We start from the raw sequence: 24,933 nt of genomic DNA, 5'->3' as shown, positions 1-24,933 counted from the left end.
ACCTTCAAGGCAAACTTTATCCTCTCCAAACCCTGCCATATCATTATCCAGGCCTCCACGCTGGGGGGCTTCGCCTCCTTCCACATCAGCAAGGTCCTTCGCCGGGCTACTAGGGACGCAAAGGCCAGAATGCCGGCCTCTTTCGCCTCCTGCACTCCCGGCTCGTCCACTACTCCAAATAGTGCTAGCCCCCAGCTTGGCTTGACCCGGACTTTCACCACCTTAGATACTGTTCCCGCAACTCCCCTCCAGTGCCGGGCATGACCAAAACATATGGACATGCTTCGCAGGACTTCCTGAGCACCTCCCACATCTGTCCTCCACCCCAAAGAACCTACTCGGCCTCGCCCCCGTCATATGCGCTCTGTGCACTACCTTAAACTGTATCAGGCTAAGCCTGGCACACGAGGAAGAGGAATTGTGTCACAGTGTATTAAGTACACTGATGACTATACAAGCATAATTTTACATGACACTATCCCTTGGTCCCGAAATGCATTTATCTGAAATCTGAGACACTCTTTTTTTTTCCCCAAATAACATCCAATTAAAAGTAACTTTTTATGAGCCAAATCCAGCAAGAAATTACCATAACCAGCATCTGCGAAATAAATAGTCTTCCGGTTCAGCGAAGGCTGAAGAAGGCAGCTTCTTTCAGGAGACTATCTAACTTGATGCAGTTCTGATCTTGTCTTGCTACACTTTGAAGTTACCACCTCTAGCACTGTTATTTTCCAAATCACATGTGTAAAATACTTTTTTCCACTGATGGGTTCACTCGCATCTCATCATTTCTCCTCTGAATATACTCCCTGTTTTTACTTTTTTAAAAATAATGTTTCCCCAATGGTTTTAAAAGAAGCTTTGAAAAGACCTGTGCCAGATTTGTTAAAGTTTCTTGGTATGTCAGCTAAAGTCATGGAGAGCAATCTCTGCACATTGCCTACAGCAAAGATCAATATCCATACTTCAGATATTTTTGATGTGACAGGTTCTGTTGGAATTATCCATTTTTGTCAACTTTAGATTTATTTGCTGTAACTTATTTGGTTTCGTCTTTTAACTGACCCTTGGGATATAACTACTTTGGTTTGATGGATTCTGAAATGATTAATAAATGCAATGAATGATATGTAGACTCTGCCACATGCTGGCAGAATAATGCTTGGAGGATTAAGTGGCAGAATAGTGCTTGGAGGATTAAGTCGATGGGTTGTTGGAACTTGTACAAGTTCTCTGGTACCTCAGTTTGACTGCTGCATGTTCCTGAAGCATTCTGTCCATCAGTTTGGTGACTTCTTGAATGAACATACTGAATTTTGGTCAATCAGAAGCTGGTCACCCTTGAATTTGCAGGTGTGTTTGATCTCCTTCAGGGATGTTTTGAGGGCATTCCTGAAATATTTCTTGTTCTCCTGAGAGTCTCCTGTTGAGGCCAAGTTCCACGTAAAGCTGTTTTCTTGTGTCGGGCATCCAAACAACTTGTACTGCCCAGCGGAGCTGCGTTTCAGTGATTTAGAGCCTCGATGCTGGGCATGTTGGTTGTACAGAGGACTCTCCCTGCTGTCTGCCATCGGGAAGATTTACATGAATTCTCAGTGATCAAAGGACTCCCTTCCGGAGTCTTCTCGCAGTGCAGTTTTCAGCCAGTGAGGGGCACCACCGACATCTTCACTGGGTGGCAAGTACAAAGAATGGCACTAGCTATTGTACATGGTCTTGTTGGATCTTGCAAAAACCTTTTTGACTCTTGTAGCCGTGAAGGCTTATCGGGTATCCACAAAATTGACTACCTTCAGCAATCTATCACTACCCACTGCTTATTCCCTGATGACTTCCATACCATGATCTACAACAATGGGACCACCACCAACCCCATCTCCATGAAGATTGGGATCAGACAAGGCTGTGCCGATCACACCAACTCTTTTCTCCATCTTCTCACTGGAATACTGCATCACCTCCAGCAAATTGATGGAGATAATTTACAAAGCAGATGGGAAACCGTTCATTCTATCAATCCCAAACCAAAATCACTCCACTTCAGTCATTGAGCCCCAAGTATAGAAGACGCATCTGTGTGCACTAACTAAAACTAAGCTCCAGATGGGCCTGGGCCTATCACTAAACACCTGGAAAGCGAATGCCTCTTCCAACCAACTCCCACAACACAAACTCATCACCATCGATCAAAATCAGTGACCAGGTCCTGGAAAAAGTAGACCACTTTCCATATCTTGGGAGGTTGCTTTCTATGATAGTTGATATAGGTAAGAAAACCCATCATCTCCAATGTGCTAGCTCAACTTTCGGCAGACCGAGGAAAAAGGGTATTTGAGAATCGGGAACTAAGATGAGACTACAGTCGCGGTTCACCAGGCTGCCGTGATCCCTGTGCTCCTATGCTTTGGAGACTTGGAAAAGGTTCTGTTAACTAATCCTTCAAAAGCATCTTTCCAAACTTGTTTTCTTTACAACTGCTATTAAGAACTCTCGTACTGATAATCAAACTCATTAAGTTAACTATTGTTATGGTATTGTGCACATTTAAAGGCAACAAATGGTGTCAATTTGGGAAAAATAGTAGAAAATCCTAAACATGTAATAGGTCAGACGATAACAGATTTTAACCTTTTGTCCAAAATGGAAACTAAAAGATTATTTTTTTTTCTCTGGTAAATTCACCATAGTCCCAGATGACCATAGGCTGCTTTCCCCTATGAGGGGGAGAGCTAACTGATGGTTATTTAACCTGAGGATCACCACACCTCGGGCAAGGTTGAGAAGGCAAGGCCTTCATGAAATAACCTCAGCTGGTACAGGAATTGAACCTGTGCAAATGAACAAAAGGTGTGAATGCAGTTAATGATCTCGGAATAGGGCTTTTCGAAATTAAGAGCAGTGACTAGGTTGACTTGATTCAAATGCTGAGGAACCAGTACGTCGCAATGACTATAAATTTTGTTCATTGTATAGCATAATCCTTTTAACTACATGACCAGAGGTTTGAGCTCTGGGAGTTACCTATTCTTGATTCCACCTGCTGCAGATGGGGGGTAAACTACAGCAGGCTTGTTTGGGTGCAACATTATTTGATTTGATGTTGATGAAGGAAAAGTAAATACTATATTTAACTCCCTCCCCATAAGAGCATAGCTGTCATTGACTGAGTACTTTACTGCAATTTGTGGTGGTTGCAGTAGCCAATGTATTCCTTCACTCTCGGCTGAAGCAACAATATCTAGTTAAATATGTAATAAAAGAAAAATCCAGCAATGCACCAGGTATGAAGAAGTCTTATTTTGCTTGCATAATGCGATAGTTACCTTCTTTGTAAATGCTAAGATTCAGTTCTTTAAATAAGTATATAAGAGTTTTTTTGTCTTTTTATTTCCTTTGCAGTATAGTGCAGTGGACACAAATCCGTTGTCTGTATATGTTATGCACCCATTTTGGAATTCTGTAGTTAAGGTAAGAGCATATTACTATAAACGTTGTATATTATTGGATCCTTGTATGGTTTCTTTAATAATCGGTGCAGCATTAGAGATTTTGGAATAAGTTTGACAAATATAAATATATATATTTTTACCAGAATAAGAAAGAAATCGTACAAGATTGCATAGACATCTTGTAAAATATTACTTGGAAGTCATGGGCTTTCTGCCATGTAAGAGATGATCCTGACAATGCTATACCTGTACTGTAGTCGTCTTTTAGAATATCTTTCATAGTGCCAGCAGCTTCATGTTGCATGGGATGGAGGGAAAAGGCATATTAGGAACAGTGAAATTGGGTGTCACTGATATGGAGATATTTGCTAAAGACCCAGATGGTGAGAATGACCAGTGACAGTCTTTGGTCTTTATTCATTATAAAATAGTCCACTTTAAGAATATGTTGTTTTAAAATAAAAATAATGGACAGCCAACCTGGCCTGACATATATTCAGTATTAGGTTATAACTTTTGAATTAAGTTTAAAGACGAGTGGAGAAGTTCTGCTCTCCCTACTTATCAACCTTTTCTTTTTGCTTTTATAGATTTTACCTACATGGTTGGCACCAAATCTGTTGACGTTCTCTGGTTTCATGCTACTAGTGCTTAATTTTTTTATGTTGGCCTATTTTGACTATGATTTCTATGCTTCAGGTAAGAGCTTGGTTTCTATGGTGTTTTAAAAATATAATGGAAGCTACGTAAAGGTAACCCATTCTGTAGCCTCAATGCACAAATGCCTCCTTTCCTTCACGGTTCATTCTGACAACAGTGTAACTCACCCAGCTCAATTGTCACATATTTTCCATGCATAGCAGACAGTTTTTCTGCAACTGTCATTTGCATTTCATTTATTATGTTAATTGTAACTGCAGATCCCCATACAAAAGCACATTGCTGGCATGCTGCCACTGGTCTGTGTGAGCTATGTGCACGTTTAATTGAATTACTCATTCATAACTGTGTATAATGCATTGGCCACTGCCCAAGGGACACAATACTCCTGCACCTGGTGCCTCTTACTCCTTACATTAAACACAATGCCATGCATTATGTTGTGGGGTATTGGTGAGCAATTCGGTGGGCCAGAATTGCTGTGAACCTCCCTCTTAACGGCACTGTCATCTAGCCTCATCTCAGCAACTGCTCCTGGCCTCCTGTAGAAAGGGCAACCTTACTTAATGAATGGCTTGCCCCTCAGCCTGGCAGTGTATGACAAAGCTTTACATGCCTTGGAACAGATGAGACTTTTTTTATAGAACATAGTACAGAAGGAGGCCATTTGGCCCATCGAGTCTGCACCGACCCACTTAAGCCCTCGCTTTCATCCTATCCCCGTAACCCAATAGCCCCTCCTGAACTTTTTGGTCACTAAGGGCAATTTATCATGGTCAATCCACCTAACCTGTACATCTTTGTACTGTGGGAGGAAACCGGAGCACCTGGAGGCAACCCACGCAGACACTGGGAGAATGTGCAGACTCCACTCAGACCGTGACCAGCGGGGAGTCGAACCTGGGACCCTGGTGCTGTGAAGCCACCGTGCTATCCACTTGTGCTACCGTGCTGCCCTGATTTCAGGATTTCTGATCATCCGCTTTCTTGGCGCCAAGGGTAGTTTATTCCTTGGAAACGTGATAATTATCAGGCAGGGTTATCTCTTTGCTGAGATGCCCAGAAAAAACAAAGCTTTGAATAGAAATTTTATCCCGAAGCCTCATTGGGCTCAATGGGAATTAAGAAGGCAAAGTTAGTTTCTTTCTCAGTCCACTCCACTAATGGCTGAGGTTCTCAATAGTATCTTGGTGAGTTTGAGAAGCACCGATAAATCACGCGGAGGATCTTAAAAGATAATCGAAGAGGCCTTGACCAGCATGATGGCACAGTGGTTAGCAATGCAGCCTTACAGATCCAGGAACCTAGGTACAATTCCGGCCTTGGGTGACTGTCTGTGTGGAGTTTGCACTTCCTCCCCGTGCCTGCGTTGGTTTCCTCCCAGGTACTCCGGTTCCCTCCTATAGTACAAAGATATGAAGGTTAGGTGGATTGGCCATGCTAAATTGTTCCTTCGTATCCAAAAGATTAGGTGGCGTTACTGGGTAACTGCGATAGGGTGGAGTTGTGGGCATGAGCTTAAGTAGGGTGCTCTTTTCAAGGGGTGGTGCAGACTTGATGGGCTAAATGGCCTCCTTCTGCATTGTAAATTCTATGATTCGAGCGACTCTGGGCAGAACTAGTGACATGGTCTAAGTCCATGGAGTCACGATTAAGAGTATGGAGGCAGCTTTACCTGATTACAGTGATCTGATTGCCGCGCTGGAGACCGGTCTGACTTTGATGGCTGAAACTAATAAATCGTTAAGAGCCAAGATGAATGACTTGGAAAACAGGTCCAGGAGGCAGAACATCTGGGTTGTGGGGTTGCTGGAGGACGTCGAGGGCCATACCCTCATGGAATATTTCTCGGACATGTTTCTCAAAATGACGGTGAGGGTGGATTTTTTTGTTATTCAATGTGATGTTTAGTCGCGAATGGGCCATGCAAGTTAAATGGGGTTTTGGCTTTTTTTATTTGATCTATTTTTTTTCTTTCCCACAGTTGGGAGTCTCCCAGCTAGCAAGGGAGTTGATTAACGGGGCTGGGTTTAGAGGGTTGGCTGCAGCTCATTGAAGTTGGTAGAAAGTGAGCTTAAGAGTTTTAGTTTTGTTTAATGTAGGTTTTGATTTTAGAAGTCTTTCTTTGCCTCGCTTTTATTTGTTTTTGGGTGTGTTCACAATCAATGGCGATGGTTGTTTTTGGGGGGTGGGGCTAAACCGTATCAATTGGTTTTTCTTTGCCTAGTCTTCTGACTTGGTTTGGCTATCTTGGGTGGACCGTTTTGCTTTATTTTTTCAGTATCCCTCGGTTGATCTCTCTTGGTGGGAATAGCTGACTCCGGGTTAAGGGGTGGTGAAAGACCTCTCAATGTGGGAAGCATGGTAACGCTGTGTAGCTCTGTTGCTTCACAGCTCCAGGGTCCAAGGTTCGATTCCCTGCTGGGTCACTACCTGCGGAGTCTGCACGTTCTCCCCGTGTCTGCATGGGTTTCCTCTGGGTGCTCCGGTTTCCTCCCACAGTTCAAAGATGTGCAGGTTAGGTGGATTGGCCATGATAAATTGCCCTTGGTAACCAAAAAGGTTAGGAGGGGTTATTGGGTTACGGGGATAGGGTGGAAGTGAGGGCTTAAGTGGGTCGGTGCAGACTCGATGGGCCGAATGGCCTGCTTCTGCACTGTATGTTCTATGTTAAGACTGAACTGTGATGCTAGGGACCTCCGGAGATTGTATCATCCACTCGACAGTTTGGCTGAAAATTGTTGCGAATGCTTCCGCCGTTTGAGACAAATGTGCTGGGCTTCTCCATTATTGAGGATGAGGATATTTGTGGAGCCGCCTTCTCTACTGGGTTGTTTAATTATCCACCACCATTCACGGCTGGATGTAGAGCTTAGATCTGATCTGGTCATGGAATAATTTAGCTCTATCTATTACTTGCTGTTTATGTTGTTTGGCAACCAAGTGCTGTGTTGCTCCTTTCCCAGGTTGACGCATCATTTTTAGGTATGCCTGGTGTTGCCCCTGGCATGCCTCCTTCACTCTTCATTGCAGCAGGGTTGATAGTAATGGTAGAGTGCGGTATAGCCAGGCCGTGAGTTTACAGATTTGGTGGAGTACAATTCTGCTGCTACTGATGTGCCACAACACCTCATGGATGCCCAGTCTTGAGTTGCTAGGTCTTTTTGAAGTCTATCCCATTTAGCAGGTTGATAGTGCCACACAACACAATGGAGGGTATCCTCAGTGTGAAGATGCGACTTCATCTCCACAAGGATTGTGCGATGATCACTCCTAACGATCCGGTCGCTCCTATTGATACTGTCCGATGTATCTGCTGCAGGTAGGGTGATACAGAGGAGGTCAATCATGTTTTTCCCTCCTGTTGGCTCCCTCACCACCTGTCGCAGACCCAGTCTAGCTGATGTGCCCTTTTGGTCTTGTCAGTAGTGGTTCTACTGAGCTACTCTTGGTGATGGACAGTGAAGTCCCCACCCAGAGTAAATTTTGTGCCATTACCACCCTCTGTGTTTCGCCTGAGTGATGTTTGACGTGGGGGAGTACTGATTCTTCAGGGGGAAACAATGTGGTAATCAGCAGGAGGTTCCATTGCCCATGTTTGACCTGAAGCCATGAAACTTGATGAGGTCCAGAGGACTTCCAGGGCAACTCTCTCCTGACTGTACACCACTGTGCTGCCACCTCTGCTGGGTCTGTCCTGGTGGTGAGACAAGACATACCCAGGGATGGGGATAGTGGTGACTGGGACATAAGGTATGGTTCGGAGTATGACTGTCAGGCTGCTGCTGGACAATTCTGAGATCGCTCTTCCAATTTTGGCACAAGCCCTCAGATGTTGGTTTTTGCAGGGTTGATTGGGCTGGGTTTGCTTCTTGTATTTGGCCTGTATGCTGTTGGTGTTCAATTATGAGCATCAAGGCAAGCACGTTTTATAATAATCAATGCTGCTGACTGGTTGACATGTGTGGATACCATGAACACCTTTCTAGTTATTGAACTGGATGAAATTGGCAGACTTGCTAAATGTGACCACTTTTCATAGCCTCAATTTCTGGACTCCTTGATGATGCACCTTTCTCTTTAATTTCATGAACATGAAGCCACTTGTTCTTAGATGACCATGTATATTCATTTCTGTTTCATTTCTGCTTCAGCTGATGTATTTTATCCTCATTTTTGCCTTTGAAGTTGACTTCACTCACTGGGCAACATGCTTTTGCCTATATTTTCATGTTCTTTTGCTAGCTGAAGCAACTTTCTGAAACTCTTTCTTTGTTAGCGTTAGGGATCCCTCCATGTCACTCTTCATCTGTTGATTTACCACTCTCTGGCTATGGGATTTAATGCCCAACATCCAATCTGTTCATTGGTCCCATTGCCTTCACACTTTCCTGAGCATCAAAATTCCAGAAAATTGAAATACTTTGGGCTACTATCATCCACCACCCCTGTTCTTTGGACAATGTAACAATCTCTAACCACCAGTTCATGATCTGTTTTTAGAAATGATTGTTTCCTTTTGTATTTAGCCGTGACAAATTTTTTGGCTTTTAATTGCAGTGTTGTTGCTGATGCTAAAAGGTGTCATATGTTTATAACGTTGTGTAAGAATAATGTTCCTGAAATACTTTCAGCAGGGCAGTACGGTGGCACAGTGGTTCGCACTGCCGCCTCAGTGCCCGGGTCCCGGGTTCAATTCCGGCTTCTGGTGACTGTGAGGAGTTTGCACTTCCTCCCTGTGTCTGCATGGATTTCTTCTGAGTGCTCCGGTTTCCTCCCACTGTCCAAAGATGTGCAGGTTAGGTGGATTGGCCATGATAAATTGCCTCTGTGTCCAAAAGGTTAGGTGGAGTTACTGGGTTACGGGGATAGGGTGGAGGCGTGAGCTTAAATAGGGTGCTCTTTCCAAGAGCCGGTGCAGACTTGATGGGCCAAATGACCTCCTTCTGCACTGTAAATTCTATGATTGAGTTGGAATACAATGTGGAAAAGTGTGAGGCAATGCACTTTGGTAGGAAGAATAGACTATTTTCTAAATGTGAAAAGGCTTTGGAAAGCAGAAGCACAAAGGGACTTGGGAGCCTCAGTGTGGTATTCTCTTAAGGTTAACATGCCAGTTCAGTTGGCAGTTAGGAAGGCAAATGCAATGTTAGCATTCATGTCATGCGGGCTAGAACAGAGGAGCACAGATGTACTATTGAGGCTGTATAAGGCTCTGGGCAGACCCATTTGTAATATTGTCACATTTTCTGGCATTGTATCTAAGGAAGGATGTGCTGGCCTTCAAGAGGGTCCAGAGGAGGTTCATAAGAATGATCCTGGGAATGAAAGACTTGTCAAATGACAAGTGTAGGACTCTGGGTCTGTACTCGATGGAGTTGAGAAGGATGAGAGGAGGATCTCATTGAAACTCACAGAATACTGAGAGGCCTGGATAGTGGATGTGGAGAGAATGTTCCATAGTAGGAGAAACTGGAACCCAAGGGCGCAGTCTCAGGCTGATGGGGCAATCCTTTAAAACCGAGATGAGGAGGAATTTCTTCAGCCCAGGGTGGTGAATCTGTGGAACTCCTTGCTGCAGAAGGTTGTGGAGGCCAAATCACTGAGTGTCTTTAAGACAGAGACAGATAGGTTCTTGATTAAACACTGGATCAGGGGTTATGGGGAGAAGGCAGGAGAATGGGGATGAGAAACACATCTGCCATGATTGAATGGTGGAACAGAGTCGATGGGCCGAATGGTGTAATTCTGCTCTGTCTTGTGGTTAGTTGCTCAGGTTTTCAACAGCACCATGTGCTGTTTATCACTTTGCTCATATTTCGGTTAGCTTTCCAGTTTTGGGAAATTAAGTGCTTGCGTAAGCCTTTTAGTATTTCTGCGTCAAATTGTATTTTTAATCATGTAATAGAATTTAAATACTGTGAATCAAGAACACTTTTTAGATCATGTATTAATCAAAGTATCAGATGGTTAAAAATTGGTGCAAGCCTTTTGAACATTTTCTCAGCGGAATCCATGGTTGCTTAGTGGCCAGCGGGGTAACCTTTTAACTGAGTAACTACAGATTTTATAATTAATGTACTTGTGGTGACCGAGATCGCATGAAAGGTCTTCCCAACTCTCTATTACATTTGAGAAAAGAGGAGGGGACAGTTGAATTATTTTTCAAGCAAAATGCAAAGATGAATTTCTGGAAACTTAAAAGGAAAGCCTTGTCTGTAACACGCTGTTAAACAAATGTTTAGAGAATCTTGATGTTCTATTGGAGAGTGACCACTTTTTCTCCCCTCTTTCTGTTATAGGTGCAGGTTATACGCATGTTCCAAGTTGGGTATGGATTGCTGCTGGTCTCCTAAACTTCACCGCCTATACTCTAGGTCAGTGTTTCTCAAATATGGTTAATCACCATCGTATCCACATCTGAATTATAAATACTGTATTATACTCATAATATGAGCTGTATGTAGATAGTCCTTTTAAAATGTTTATAAGGAAAAATAATTTCCGAGCAACAACGGTGAGATGGGTATGCCTGTTTAATTCAGTCTGTATGTCCTTGGTAGGAGACCAGAGAACAAAAACCTGAAGAGAACAGAGCACTGCGGAAGTACTAAAATGGGGGGCGGGCGATTAGGACCATTGAGGAACTGAAGCACAAGAAGGCAGGAGCATTGTGGGAGAAGAGCACCTCTTTAGCTGCTGCTCACTTACTTACTCTTGACCAGGGCATCTTGCAATGTTGCCCATCTGTAAGGACCCCTGAAGGGGAACACCCAAGATTTAATGAATTCCAAAATTCTAAGAAAGGTTCAAAACATAAGAACTATGAGCAGGAGTAGGCCATCTGGCCCCTCGAGCTTGCCCCGCCATGCAATGAGATCATGGCTGATCTTCTTTTTTTTTTAATCAAATATTTCATTGAAAATTTTTGGTCAACCAACACAGTACATTGTGCATCCTTTACACAATATTATAACAACACAAATAACAATGACCTATTTTATTTAAAAAAATGAATAAATAATAAATAACAAAAATGAAAACTAGCCCTAATTGGCAACTGCCTTGTCACAAGTAACACTCTCCAAAAATATAATTTAACAGTCCAATATATAATTATCTGTAGCAACGACCTATACATACTATACAGTATATATTAACAACCCTGAGAGTCCTTCTGGTTCCTCCTCCCCCCCCCCCCACCCCCCCCCCCGATCCTGGGCTGCTGCTGCTGCCTTTTTCCCATTCATGGCTGATCTTCTGTGGACTCAGCTCCACTTTCCGGCCCGAACACCATAACCCTTAATCCCTTTATTCTTCAAAAAACTTACCTATCGTTATCTTAAAAACATTTAATGAAGGAGCCTCTACTGCTTCACTGGGCAAGGAATTCCGTAGATTCACAACCCTTTGGGTGAAGAAGTTCCTCCTAAACTCAGTCCTAAATCTACTTCCCCTTATTTTGAGGCTATGCCCCCTAGTTCTGCTTTCACTCGCCAGTGGCAACAACCTGCCCGCATCTATCCTATCTATTCCCTTCATAATTTTATATGTTTCTATAAGATCCCCCCTCAAATTCCAACGAGTACAGTCCCAGTCTACTCAACCTCTCCTCATAATCCAACCCCTTCAGCTCTGGGATTAACCTAGTGAATCTCCTCTGCACACCCTCCAGTGCCAGTACGTCCTTTCTCCGATAAGGAGACCAATATTCCAGGTGTGGCCTCACTAACACCTTGTACAATTGCAGCATAACCTCCCTAGTCTTAAACTCCATCCCTCTAGCAGTGAAAGACAAAATTCCATTTGCCTTCTTAATCACCTGTTGCACCTGTAAACCAACTTTTTGAGACTCATGCACTAGCACACCCAGGTCTCTCTGCACAGCAGAGTTTTAAAATAGTTTTAATATTTTATCATTTAAATAATCCCTTTTGCTGTTATTCCTACCAAAAATGGATAACCGCACATTTGTCAACATTGTATTCCATCTGACAGACCCTAGCCCATTCACTTTTAAAAATATTTCTTTATTCTCCTCCTTTTTTGCATTTTCTCCCAAATTTACACCCACCAACAATAAACAATAATCTGTAACAAATATGTCAATCCCCATATCAATAACAACAATCCCATCCTCCCACCAAACCCAAAACATTCGGCCACATGTTCACATAAACAACTGACAAAAAGGAATCAGGAATCCGCCCCAACTAATGTTCAATGTTATCCCGTTCTTGAAAGTGCATAATGAATAATGCCCATGAATTGTCGAACCCCTCTGACCTTCCCCTCAGTTCAAACTTAACCTTCTCAAGAGTCAAATTCCAACAGATCCCCCCCGCCACACCAGGGCACGGTGGAGAGGCTGACCTCCATCCCATCAGGATCCGCCTTTGGGCGACCAACGAGGCGAAGGCTACAGCAACTGCCTCCGCACCCATTTCCAAGCCCGGCCGGTCCGACACCCCGAATATGGCCTTCCGGGGGCCCGGGTCAAGTTTCACGTGCACCACTTTAGAAATTACCCTAAAAACCTCCTTCCAGTAATCCTCTAGCTTTGGACGGGACCAAAACATATGAACGTGATTAGCGGGGGCCCCCCCACAACATTCACACTCCTCTTCAACTCCTTGAAAGAATCTGTTCATCCTCGCTCTCATGAGGTGTGCTCTGTATACCACCTTCAGCGCATGAGGTGGAGGCATTTACTCTCTGGAGCACCTCGCACCAGAACCCCATCTCCATATCCTCTCCCAACTCTTCCTCCCACTTTGCTTTGACCCCCTCCAGTGGTGCCTTCTCCTCTTCCAAAATAGCTCCGTAGACTGCTGACACTACCCCCTTCTCTGGTCCCCCTGTCGTCAGCACCTCCTCCAGCAATGTGGAGGCTGGCTCCTCCAGGAAGTTCTGTACCTCCTTTCTGGCAAAATCTCGAACTTGCATGTATCTAAACATTTCTCCCTGCTCCAGCCCATACTTCGCTTCCAGCCTAGCCCATTCACTTAACCTATCCAAATCCCTCTGCAGACTTCCGGTATCCTCTGCACTTTTTGCTTTACCACTCATCTTAGTGTCGCCTGCAAACTTGGACACATTGCCCTTAGTCCCCAACTCCAAATCATCTATGTAAATTGTGAACAATTGTGGGCCCTACACTGATCCCTGAGGGACACCACTAGCTACTGATTGCTAACCAGAGAAACACCCATTAATCCCCTCTTTGCTTTCTATTAATTAACCAATCCTCTATCCATGCTACTACTTTACCCTTAATGCCATGCATCCTTATCTTATGCAGCAACCTTTTGTGTGGCACCTTGTCAAAGGCTTTCTAGAAATCCAGATGTACCACAACCTACCGCGTCGCTTTCCATTCATGTTTTTACTTCCCGGTTTATTCCTTTTAGTATTACTGGGCCAATTCAGAGCTCCCCTCAGTCACTATACCTTGTACTGTCGCCCTTTTTGATTTTTGACTATGGCTTCTCTGCCTTACACTTTCCTCCCTTACTGCCCTTTGTTTCTGTCCCTGTTTTACTACCTTCCAACTTCCTGCATCGGTTTCCAGCCCCCTGCCACATTAGTTTAAACACTTCCCAATCACAATCAGAGAACCTTTGTTAAATGATGCTGTTTAGATTGCTAATTTATTGAATATCATTATGGGATTATGAACATACATAGAACATTTACTTGAGTTGTTATTGTAGTCCTCCTGGAATGTTGAGATAACTCGTGCTGCTTTTCTTCACTGCCAACCACACACCAACTCCTCACTCCTGCCACTTCCATTCCGACCTCCAACAAATTTAAGGAGCTTAAGGACTTTTTCACTTCAGATTGAGACCATATGTTCAGCTGATCCCTTCTGCTTGTTGGCCATGCCAAACACTCTCTTCCCAACCCCCCAAACTCACCTTTTATTTCCAGTCTTCTTCTATATACCCTCATGCCCTCTCCAAGCTTTTCTTATCTGTGAGATGATCTCCCTTCTGGACCTTGGTCCTGTTAAACTGCTGATCACTTAACTTCCCATTCTGGCTTCCATGGTGTTTTTGCCCATTCTGGACTATATTGCTTCTCTCACCAATCTAGTTTGAATTTTGACTACCCTATGCAATCCACTCAGCAGTTTGAAACCACTGCAAATGAATTAAAGAAAGCCATTCACTTCAAGAACAATAAATGCCAGCAATGCTTGTTTCCCCAAAAATGAATTGTTGAGAGTGATGGAGAAGCGGATGGTGAAGGAAAAATGCAAGATCCCAGATAATCCAGTAATTCCTTGAATTTATTACTTAAGTGATCTAGTGTGACTACCACCCAAGGCATGTAAAAATGGAGAAGAACCTGTCATCTGAACCACAAAGGATCCTTACTCCTACCTTGAGGACAAAGAAAAGGATAACCCTTGGGTAAAATGTTTGGTCCATTTCATAATTTCTCAACCGGGTGCCTGATCCAGCCACACCAGGCTCACCCCTGTGGGCACCCCAAAAGAGGCCGCCCCCATTCCCTGGGATAGCAGAATACTGACTTTGGCACTGGGCTTGGCCTAACCCAGTGCTGCCAGAAGAGACTCCAGATATTCTGACCCCAGGAATTTCCACAAACTCCAACCCCTATTTAGGATAAAGAAAAATACTTATTCCATGTTCAACTCAGCATGATATGAACTTGTTAAATCAGGATAATCAACGGTACAGGCCCTCGCATCCACATTATTGACTTCCCTGTAAACGGGTGGGAAAAATGGCCACATCAAGGCAGCCAACATGATCAACAGGGAGTGACAACAAATGAGATTCAGAAATGTGAGGCACTCTTCAGAATAAAAGTTTGTTCTTCAATGGCATATGAAGGCAACCAAAATGGAGGATGAATCTGGATCATGAATCCAGATCTCTCGGATTTCAGAACACAAGCACAAGACACCATTACTTCTATCATACTGTCTCAACAAGTATGCGGTCAACAACCTAGGCTCCAGCCGGAGGGAATTATTCAAGCAGCTTTGCCTCCCCCAACCCCTCACAAATGGTATCCTGAGCAGGGCAACACTGGACCAGTGACTGGGAGGCCACACCAACCCCAGGCCCGGGAGACGGCCCTGTACTGTTGATACCCCCTCAGGGGGCGGGGGGGGGGGGGGGTGGGGGGGGGGCTAATTTAATCAGCCTAGCCTCTAGATCAAGATTCCTGAAACATGGCGCCCAATTATCAAACTCATAAACTCGTTTAGAACTTCTCCACTGACTCACCACTGGGTCAGGGCTTGACAGCACTCTTGTCCTGTTCCCCTCTTTCTCTCCTGAGTCCATCAGGATGAACAACAGGCCAAGCAGCAGGAACCCAACCATACGGAGGTGGGTTCCTCCCAGGGACAGTGCTCCTTCTATTGCACCTCCATTAAAAACACCCCCGCAATTCTTGAAATTAGGCTTGATGACCTGTACCTTGTATCTGAGAACGCTAGCCAGAACAGCATCTTTGTTGGCAGCCGTCACCCATCGATGCACACTGCGCCGTCAGGGCCGGGACCTGCTCAAAAGTAACTGTGCCACTAAAGGCAGAGCTTTTCTGCCAGGCGCCACAATCAAATGAGGATGTAAACATTGTAATTCCGCTCTATTGTGCAGAAACATTGATCAACAATTCTCGGGACATGGCGGAAACTATGTAAACCAAGAAAATGAAATATGCACCAGGATGAAAAGATGAGCAGACTGGAGCTTGTAAAAAAAGCAACAGCTCCCATTATGTGAACCCCGCCCAAGAATACATTTTTAGAAAGGTTCAGATGTTTCCGGATGATCAGAGAAGTTTCTCTGGTAAACAGGGCGAAGCCATTTTCTCCAGTGAAACTGTGAATTCATCCCAACACATCACACACGCTTACCATCCTCTCATTGATTCTGTATACACCTCCCGCTGCCTCAGAAAGGCAGACAGCATTGTCAGAGACCCCTCACACCCAGGCTTTGCCCTCTTCCAGCCCCTTCCATCAGGCAGAAGTCTGAAGACCCGCACATCCAGACATAGGAACAGCTTCTTCCCCACAGTTACGAGACTCCTCAATTACTCTCCTTGGACTGATCTGTTCCCTGTAAGAACACTATTCACAGCACCCTATGCTGATCCTGTTTGACCCTTGTTCTGCACTGTAACCAATCACTATTTGTTGATGCACCACTGTCAATGTACTCTGTCGATTATTCTTTTGTCTACTATGTACGTACTGTGTACGTTACCTTGGCTGCAGAAAAATACTTTTCACTGTACTTCGGTACATGTGACAATAAATATCTATAAAACAATCAAGTGCAGAACCTTAAAGTTAAAGCTAAGCTGTTCTAGGATGATATCAGAATGCAAAAGGGTTGTCGAAATCTGAAACACATTTTCTCCAAAAAAAATCTAGAGGAGAGGCAGTTGAAAACTGAATACTTTTTTTTTGTTTCGCAAGCGTTTTGAGGATTTCATGGGTGGGCTTATCTCTTTTTATCAATTTCTGACAAATGGGTTAGTGGGAAGCAAGCTCGATGAACCTGCTCCAGCACTCTACTCGGAGAACTCTTTGGTTTGCACAGCTGGGTGTATATATTTTTTGTAGTTGCTGTCTATTCCATCTTTGGACTTTGGAGGCAGGTGTCAGTGTTCTTAACCCGTTTTTCATTCTGTGGGTGCTGCTGTTTCCCATCATACTTTTTGTTACGACACCCTGGAAAAGTGCACAGTCCATTCCAGCCTCACTCGTCCCGGGCAACACAAGTGAATTAACCAACAATTCATATAAAATACCCCAAATCTTTGGCCCTTGGAACCCCAATAATCACAGTCACCAGTTTATAAGTTTAAACACATTTACTATTTATTTATAACTAGAACAAATATGAAATATGCAGTGAATACAGTTGGTTCAATGTACCTTAAATGCCTGACCCACATCCAGAAGACTGACAAATAGATGGGAAGGACACTGGTGAAGAAAGATGAGGATTAGGGTCGAAAGATGAGAGTCCTTGTGAGTCCTTCAGTGCACTCTTTTCATAGTAGTGTGGTTTAAAGTCTTTGGTCTACAGCTTGTAATCTTTGCAATTCAGCAGCATATCTTCCGCATAGCTTTTCCAGGAGAGACCTCTGGCTTCACAGCCTGTTCTTAGAGAGAATTATCAGATTCTGGTCTCTACTTCACATCAACCTTTTTTGGAGAGAGAGTTATTAAATTCTGGATTCTGTTTGCGCAGCCATTTCTCCAGAGAGATTGATTCTCTCAGTGGCCTTTTGGTGAGAATTAACTGGATATTTTTGGAGTGAGTTGGTTAGATTCTTCCAGCCAGCCTGCAGAGTCGAAAGTGAAAGAAAACACGAGCCTTGTGACTCTGAGAAAAATTCCAGAAAAATAATATCCAATCATTGCCTATTGTTTGGCAGAGCACATCTTTTTGGACAAATTTATTGGCCTTCAGCCAAATCAATCAAAGCAAGCAAGCCATCATTGTCTTCTGGTTTCTTCCTGTTTGAATGAAAGGCACAGGTCATTGCTTTTGTTTGAGTTAAATATACAGGCTGCATTAAAATCACAGGTTCATTACTCATCCATGGATCAATGGTAATTGCAAAAATAAAAGGTAGGGGAAATAAGGGAATAAACAAGGACAAACAGGAAGGACCCTTGTATTTCCCACTGGGCCAATACAGGAGCCCTTTTCCTTCCTTGGGGGTTATGACATTAGTTTTTTTTAAAAAATAATTTTTATTAAAGGTTTTCATAAAATATCAAAAACAAAATGAGAAAGAAAAAAGAACCCAACAGGGTTAAGTACAAAACACAATCTAAAAAAGCAACCCCCCAAACCCCCACCCCCCTGTACATAATAAATTAACATTAACACCCCAACTTAACACAACTGGTGTATACACCCCCTCTGACCCTCCAGTGTAAATAACATAAACAAAAATAAAGTAACCCCCCCCCCAGAGCTGCTGCTGCCATTGACCAATGTCTATCGTTCTGCCAGAAAGTCTAAGAATGGTTGCCACCGCCTAAAGAACCCTCATCCTCTCCAATTTAATGAACCCTGCCATATCGCTGATCCAGGATTCCACGCTTGGGGGAGCCTCATCTTTCCACTGAAGGAGAATCCTTCGGGCTACCAGGGACGCAAAGGCCAGAATTCCGGCCTCTTTCGCCTCCTGCACTCCCGGCTCCTCTGCCACCCCAAATATTGCGAGCCCCCAGCCCGGTCTGACCCTGGATCCTACCACCCTCGACACCGTCCTCGCTACGCCCTTCCAAAATTCCTCCAGCGCTGGGCATGCCCAGAACATATGGGTTTGATTTGCTGGGCTCCCTGAGCGCCTAACACACCTGTCCTCACCCCCCCCCAAAGAACCGGCTCATCCTCGTCCCGGTCATGTGTGCCCTGTGCAGCACCTTAAACTGTATGAGGCTGAGCCTCGCGCACGAAGAGGAAGAATTCACCCTCCCTAGGGCATCTGCCCACGTCCCCTCCTCGATCTCCTCCCCCCAACTCCTCCTCCCACTTAACTTTCAACTCCACCACCGAGGCTGCCTCCTCCTCCTGCATCACCTGGTAAGTTTCCGAGATCTTCCCCACTCCCACCCATCTCCCCGAGAGCACCCTGTCCTGTACTGTGTGTGGCAGTAGCCGTGGGAATTCCATCACCTGCCGTCTGGCAAATGCCCTTACCTGTAAGTACCCAAAGGTGTTCCCCGGGAGGAGCCAGTACTTCTCCAGCTCACCCAAGCTCGAGAACTTCCCATCCACAAACAGGTCCCCCAACTTTCGTATCCCTGCCCTGTGCCACCCCGAAAACCCTCCACCTGTTCTTCCTGTGAGGCGGTGGTTCCCCCGTAATGGGATCCACGCCAAGGCCCCAACTTCCCCCCTATGCTGCCTCCACTGCCCCCAAATTGAGGGCCGCCACCACCACCGGGCTCGTGGAATACCTCCTTGGAGGGAGCGGCAGCGGCGCCGTTGCCAGCGCCCCACACAGGACGCCGTCTCCAGCCTCTTCCATGCAGCCCACTCACCTTCCATCACCCACTTGCGCACCATCGTCGCTTTGGCTGCCCAGTAGTACTCAGAGGTTGGGCAGCGCCAGCCCCCCCCCCCCCCATCTCTACTCAGCTCCAGGAACACCCTTCTCACCCTTGGAGTCCCTCGCGCCCACACAAACCCCATTATACTCCTGTTAACCTGCCTGAAAAAAGCCTTCGGGATAAACACGGGGAGGCACTGGAACAGGAACAAAAACCTTGGGAGCTCCGTCATTTTGATTGACTGCACCCTACACGCCAAGGACAGCGGCAACGTGTCCCACCTCTTGAACTCCTCCTCCATTTGCTCCACCTGCCTTGTAAAGTTAAGCCTATGCAGGGCCTCCCAGCTCCTGACCACCTGGACCCCCAAATATCTGAAGCTCCTCTCCGCCCTTTTTAGTGGGAACTCGCCAATCCCCCTCTCCTGGTCCCCTAGCTGAACTATGAACAGCTCGCTCTTCCCCATATTGAGCTTGTACCCCGAAAAGTCCCTGAATTCCCTAAGGATCCTCATTACCTCTGGCATTCCTCCCACCGGGTCCGCCACATGCAGCAGCAGGTCGTCCGCATAAAGCGACACCCTATGCTCCTCCCCACCACGCACCAACCCCCTCCAGTTCCTCGACTCTCTCAGTGCCATAGCCAGGGGTTCAATCGCCAGTGCGAAGAGCAGGGGGGCAGGGGGCACCCCTGTCTCGTCCCTCGGTACAACCGAAAGTACTCAGACCTCCTCCTATTTATGGCCACACTCGCCATCGGGACCTCATACAACAGCCTAACCCACCTGACAAACCCCTCCCCAAACCCGAACCTCTTCACCTCCCACAGGTACCCCCACTCTACCCTATCAAAGGCTTTCTCAGCGTCCATCGCCACCACTATCTCCCCGACCCCCTCCCTCGCCGGCATCATACCGTTCAAAAGCCTTAGCACATTCGCGTTCAACTGTCTCCCGTTCACAAACCCCGTCTGGTCTTCATGGATGATCTGCGGCACACAATCCTCAATCCTCGTGGCTAAGACCTTCGCCAGCACCTTGGCATCTACATTTAGCAAGGAAATCGGTTTGTAAGACCCACATTGCAGGGGATCCTTGTCCTGCTTCAGGATCAAGGAGATCAGTGCCCGGGTCATCGTCGGGGGCAAAGCCCCCCCCCTCCCTTGCCTCATTGAAGGTCCTAACTAACAGCGGGCCCAACAGGTCCATATTTTTTATAGAACTCGACCGGGAAACCATCCGGCCCCGGTGCCTTCCCCGCCTGCATGCTTCCTATCCCTTTGATCAACTCCTCCAGCCCAATCGGGGCCCCCAGTCCCGCCACCAGTCCCTCTTCCACCTTTGGAAACCTCAATTGGTCCAGGAAATGGCCCATCCCTCTCCTCCCGTGGGGGCTCGGTTTGGTACAATTCCTCGTAGAAGTCCCTGAAGACCCCATTGATGCCAACTCCGCACCACGCTCCCTCCCCTGTCCTTAACTCCCCCGATCTCCCTAGCTGCGTCCTGCTTCCGAAGCTGATGCGCCAGCATCCGGCTTGCCTTTTCCCCATACTCGTAGACCGCCCCCTGGGCCTTCCTCTACTGCACCTCCGCCTTCCTGGTGGTCACCAGGTTGAATTCGGCCTGGAGGCCGCGTCTCTTCCTCAACAATCCTTCCTCAGGCTCTTCCGCATACCTCCTGTCTACCCTCACCATCTCCCCCACCAGCCTCTCTCCCTCCGCTCTTTGTGGGCCCTAATGGAGATCAGCTCTCCCCTCACCACCGCCTTCAGTGCCTCCCATACCATCCCCATTCAGACCTCCCCGTTGTCATTGGTCTCCAAGTACCTCTATACTTCCTCGGACCCGCTCGCTCACCTCCTCACCTCCTCACCCGCCAACAGCCCCACCTCCAAGCGCCACAGCGGGCGCTGGTCCCTCTCCCCCATCTCCAAGTCCACCCAATGCGGGGCGTGGTCCGAAATGGCTATTGCCGAATACTCGGTTATCCTCTACTCTCGTTATCAGCGCCCTACTCAAAATGAAAAAGTCGATCCGGGAATAAGCCTTATGGACATGTGAGAAGAATGAAAATTCCCTAGCCCCTGGCCTTGCAAATCTCCAAGGGTCCACCCCTCCCATTTGGTCACTCTCTACACTCTCTACACTCCTACCTGTCCTAGATCTGGAGCGATCCAGTGCCGGATCCAACACCGTGTTAAAGTCTCCCCCCATTATCAGGCCCCCCACTTCCAAGTCTGGGATCCGACCCAACATACGCCGTATAAAACCCGCATCGTCCCAGTTCGGAGCATACATGTTGACCAGTACCACCCTGCAACTTACCACTTACCATAATGTACCTACTGCCATTATCTGCCACAATGCTCAACACCTTGAATGACACCTTTCCTACCAAGATCGCCACCCCTCGATTTTTGGCATCTAGCCCCGAGTGAAACACCTGACCTACCCACCCTTTCCTCAGTCTTACCTGGTCTGCAACCTTCAGGTGTGTCTCCTGGAGCATAACCACATGCGCCTTGAGCCCCTTCAGGTGCGCGAACACGCGGGCCCGCTTAACCGGCCCATTCAGTCCCTTTACATTCCAGGTTATCAGTCGGATCAGGGGGCTACCCGCCCCCCTCCCCCGCCGATTAGCCATGACCCCTCCTCAGCCAGCCACGCGCCCGCACCCCACACCCGGCCCGTTCCCCACAGCGGCATATCCCCGTCTCGACAGCCCCCCCCCCCCCCCCCCCCCCTCCCCACTCGCTCCAGCTCCTCCTTGACCTTGGCAGCAGCAACTCGATTTCTCCCCCCCCCCCCCCCCCCCCGGGCTAGGACCCATCCTAGCTGGTTTACTCCCCCCACTGCACTTCTGCAAGTCAGCTGACTCCTCCTGACCCGGGCCAGTCCTGCCTCCCCTTCGACGACTCCCATTGTGTGGCACACCCTCCTCTCCCGCTCCCCATCCACAGGCTCTCCCCCTCCCCCCTCCGTTCTAAGCATGGGAAACAATCCTCGCTTCTCTCCCCCCCCCCCCCCCCCCCCCAAGTCTTCGGCGCGGGAAAAAAGCTTGCGCTCTCCACCTAACAGGCCCCGCCACCAACCAAAACAGTGCCTAACCTGCCCCATCTACCCTCCGCAACCCAAAAGAGAAAAACACAGAGAAAAAGAAACCCAAAACAATGCAAAGGCCCCCCCCCCCCCCCCCAAACCAAAAATAGGCATAACATATCCACCGCGATCCCCAATCGCCCATCCCGACCCTCAGTCTGTGTCCAGCTTCTCGGCCTGAACAAAGGCCCACTCCTCCTCCGGAGACTCAAAATAATGGTGCCGGTCCTTGTAGGTAACGCACAGCCGCGCCGGCTGCAACATGTCAAACTTCACCCCCTTCCTGTGCAGCACCGCCTTCGCTCGATTGTACCCGGCCCTCCTCTTCGCCACCTCCGCACTCCAGTCCTGGCATATCCGAACCTCCGCGTTCTCTCACCTGCTGCTCCTCTCCTTCTTGGCCCACCTGAGCACACACTCCCGACCGACGAACCGCTGGAACCTCACCAGCACCGCCCGCGGAGGCTCGTTAGCCTTGGGCATCCTCGCCAACACTCTATGGGCCCCTTCCAGCTCCAGGGGCCCCTGGAAGGACCCCGCTCCCATCAGCGAGTTTAACATGGTGACCACATAGGCCCCCACATCCGGCCCCTCCGGGAGGCCCAGAATCCGCAGATTCTTCCGCCTTGACTGATTCTCCATCTTCTCGAACCGCTCCTGCCATTTCTTGTGATGCGCCTTAACCTCCAGGCCTAAGATCTCGTTCTCATTGTCAGAGATCTTTTGTCGAGCCTCTCGGATCGCCACCCCCTGGGCCGTCTGTGTCTCCAGCAGCTTATCAATAGAAGCCTTCATCGGCTCTAGCAGGTCCGTTTTAATCTCTCTGAGGCAGCGCTGGATACCCTCCTGTTACTCCTCCGCCCACTCCCTCCACGCTGCCTGGTCTCCGCCCGCCGCCATTTTGTCCTTCTTTCCTTCCTCTCTTCGGGTCCACCACCACCTTTTTTGTCGCCCTGCTCCTAGTTAAAGCCATATACTGACTTGGAGCTATTATTAACTCCTTCCCACACCGGGAAACGTCAAAAGAGTGCCCTTGGGGGCCCTGAAAAGAGCCCAAAAGTCCGTTTTTGTGGGAGCCGCCGAATGTGCGACTTAGCTCTGCATAGCCGCAACTGGAAGTCTCGAGAGGGAATCCTTTTGGTAGTGTTCGCTTCACCAATGTGCCCCAAAAAGTCTGTGGAAACTCCTGAAAAAGGTCTGAGAGTCCGTTCCAAACGGGAGCTGCCGAATGCATGACCTACTCCTCCATGGCCGCCACCGGAAGCCTCGTCCCCGCTTCTCCACTGGCCTTGGGAGATCTTTTCACAGCTGTTCCCTCTACTGCTAGAATTCACCTTTAATAAAGGCCCTCAAGTCAGCTTGCAGACTTTAAACTTGCCCTTCCCCTGCTGCCTGCTGGAAGAGGCTCTGTTTATCCTGCAGTTACAGCCACCTCTTTTACTGTTTCTGCCGGGTCTGATAACCAAGAGACATACCATTCCTGGGGGTCACTGTCGGGGGAATGTTGCAGTCTTCTTCCAACACCGGGAAATGTCGAAAAAATGCCGTGGGGGCTCCCTAAAAGAGCCCAAAAATCCGTTCCAAGCGGGAGCTACCGAACATGCGACCTAGCTCTGCATAGCCGCACCCGGAAGTCCGTTATGACATTAGTTAAGTGGTCAGTAACTTCGAGGTTGCCATGGTGAAGCTCAAGTGTCAATGCAGATCCGCTGTTATCTAAATGAATGTTGAGACAGGTTTGAGGAGCTGAATGGCTCACTCCTGTTCTGTTGCCCTGAGATTAATACAATATGAACTTTATTTTATTGCTAACCAATATTTGGCTTCCAGTTAAGCTACACCTTGATAATCCTTGTCATCTCTTCCAGTCAGCAGTTCTCCAACTCTGGCCTCTTGATTTTAATGACTCCACTGTTGGTGGCCTTACCATCAGCTGCAAAGACTAAGCTCTGGAATTTCACCCAGCCGAAATCTCGCTGCGTCTCCTTTCCTCCTTTAAGACACAACTTAAAATCTAGCTTTGACCAAGTGCTTGGTCATCTGCTATAATTACCTCTTGAACGACATGGTGTCAAATTGTGTTTTGGATTTTCCTGTGAAGAACCTTGGTTGTTCTACTGTTAAAGATGCTGTACAAATACAAATTTGGTTTTTTAGATATGTACAGTCCATGCCACGTGATTTCCTTTTGCTACCCTTTCCTACCCAGATATTTGTATAACCCAATGAAGAAATGGGAGGAAATATTTATAACAATGGCCATATACCTGGATAGGTGGATTATCAATACATGGTATTAAACCAAAATTGTTTTGTTTGGGAAATATTGTGGTAACTCTAACACTGGGTTTATCTCTATCAATTTCTGACAGATGGGGTTGATGGGAAGCAAGCTCGGCGGACCAGCTCCAGCACTCCACTCGGAGAACTCTTTGACCATGGTTTGGACAGCTGGGCGTGCATATTTTTTGTAGTCACTGTCTATTCCATCTTTGGACGTGGGGATGCAGGTGTCAGTGTTCTTACCCTTTTCTTCATTCTGTGGGTGGTGCTGTTTTCCTTCATACTTTCCCACTGGGAGAAATACAATACAGGAGTACTTTTCCTTCCTTGGGGATATGACATTAGTCAAGTGGTAAGTAACTTTAAAAATA

The 24,933-nt window shown here is 46.9% G+C and overlaps 1 protein-coding gene and 1 long non-coding RNA gene across 3 annotated transcripts in view; one reads left to right on the top strand and one right to left on the bottom strand.

Annotated features, from left to right (window-relative positions):
- The window catches only part of selenoi (selenoprotein I), a 101,354-nt gene that overhangs the window by 54,502 nt on the left and 21,919 nt on the right, over positions 1 to 24,933 (top strand). For both annotated transcript variants that reach the window (XM_072498934.1, XM_072498935.1), the window contains exons 2-5: positions 3,403 to 3,471; positions 4,043 to 4,151; positions 10,415 to 10,489; positions 24,652 to 24,914. In XM_072498934.1, coding sequence (XP_072355035.1) covers positions 3,403 to 3,471; positions 4,043 to 4,151; positions 10,415 to 10,489; positions 24,652 to 24,914 — 516 coding nt within the window. The remainder of the gene's footprint in view (positions 1 to 3,402; positions 3,472 to 4,042; positions 4,152 to 10,414; positions 10,490 to 24,651; positions 24,915 to 24,933) is intronic.
- The window catches only part of LOC140410620 (uncharacterized), a 55,792-nt gene continuing 47,819 nt past the window's right edge, over positions 16,961 to 24,933 (bottom strand). Inside the window, exon 2 of the long non-coding RNA XR_011940697.1 lies at positions 16,961 to 17,631. This is a non-coding gene — a long non-coding RNA (uncharacterized lncRNA). The remainder of the gene's footprint in view (positions 17,632 to 24,933) is intronic.

This window comes from Scyliorhinus torazame, chromosome 4, assembly GCF_047496885.1.
Source record: "Scyliorhinus torazame isolate Kashiwa2021f chromosome 4, sScyTor2.1, whole genome shotgun sequence".
In the NCBI taxonomy this organism is placed as follows: domain Eukaryota; kingdom Metazoa; phylum Chordata; class Chondrichthyes; order Carcharhiniformes; family Scyliorhinidae; genus Scyliorhinus; species Scyliorhinus torazame.
This window is presented reverse-complemented; position numbering and strand designations above follow the sequence as displayed.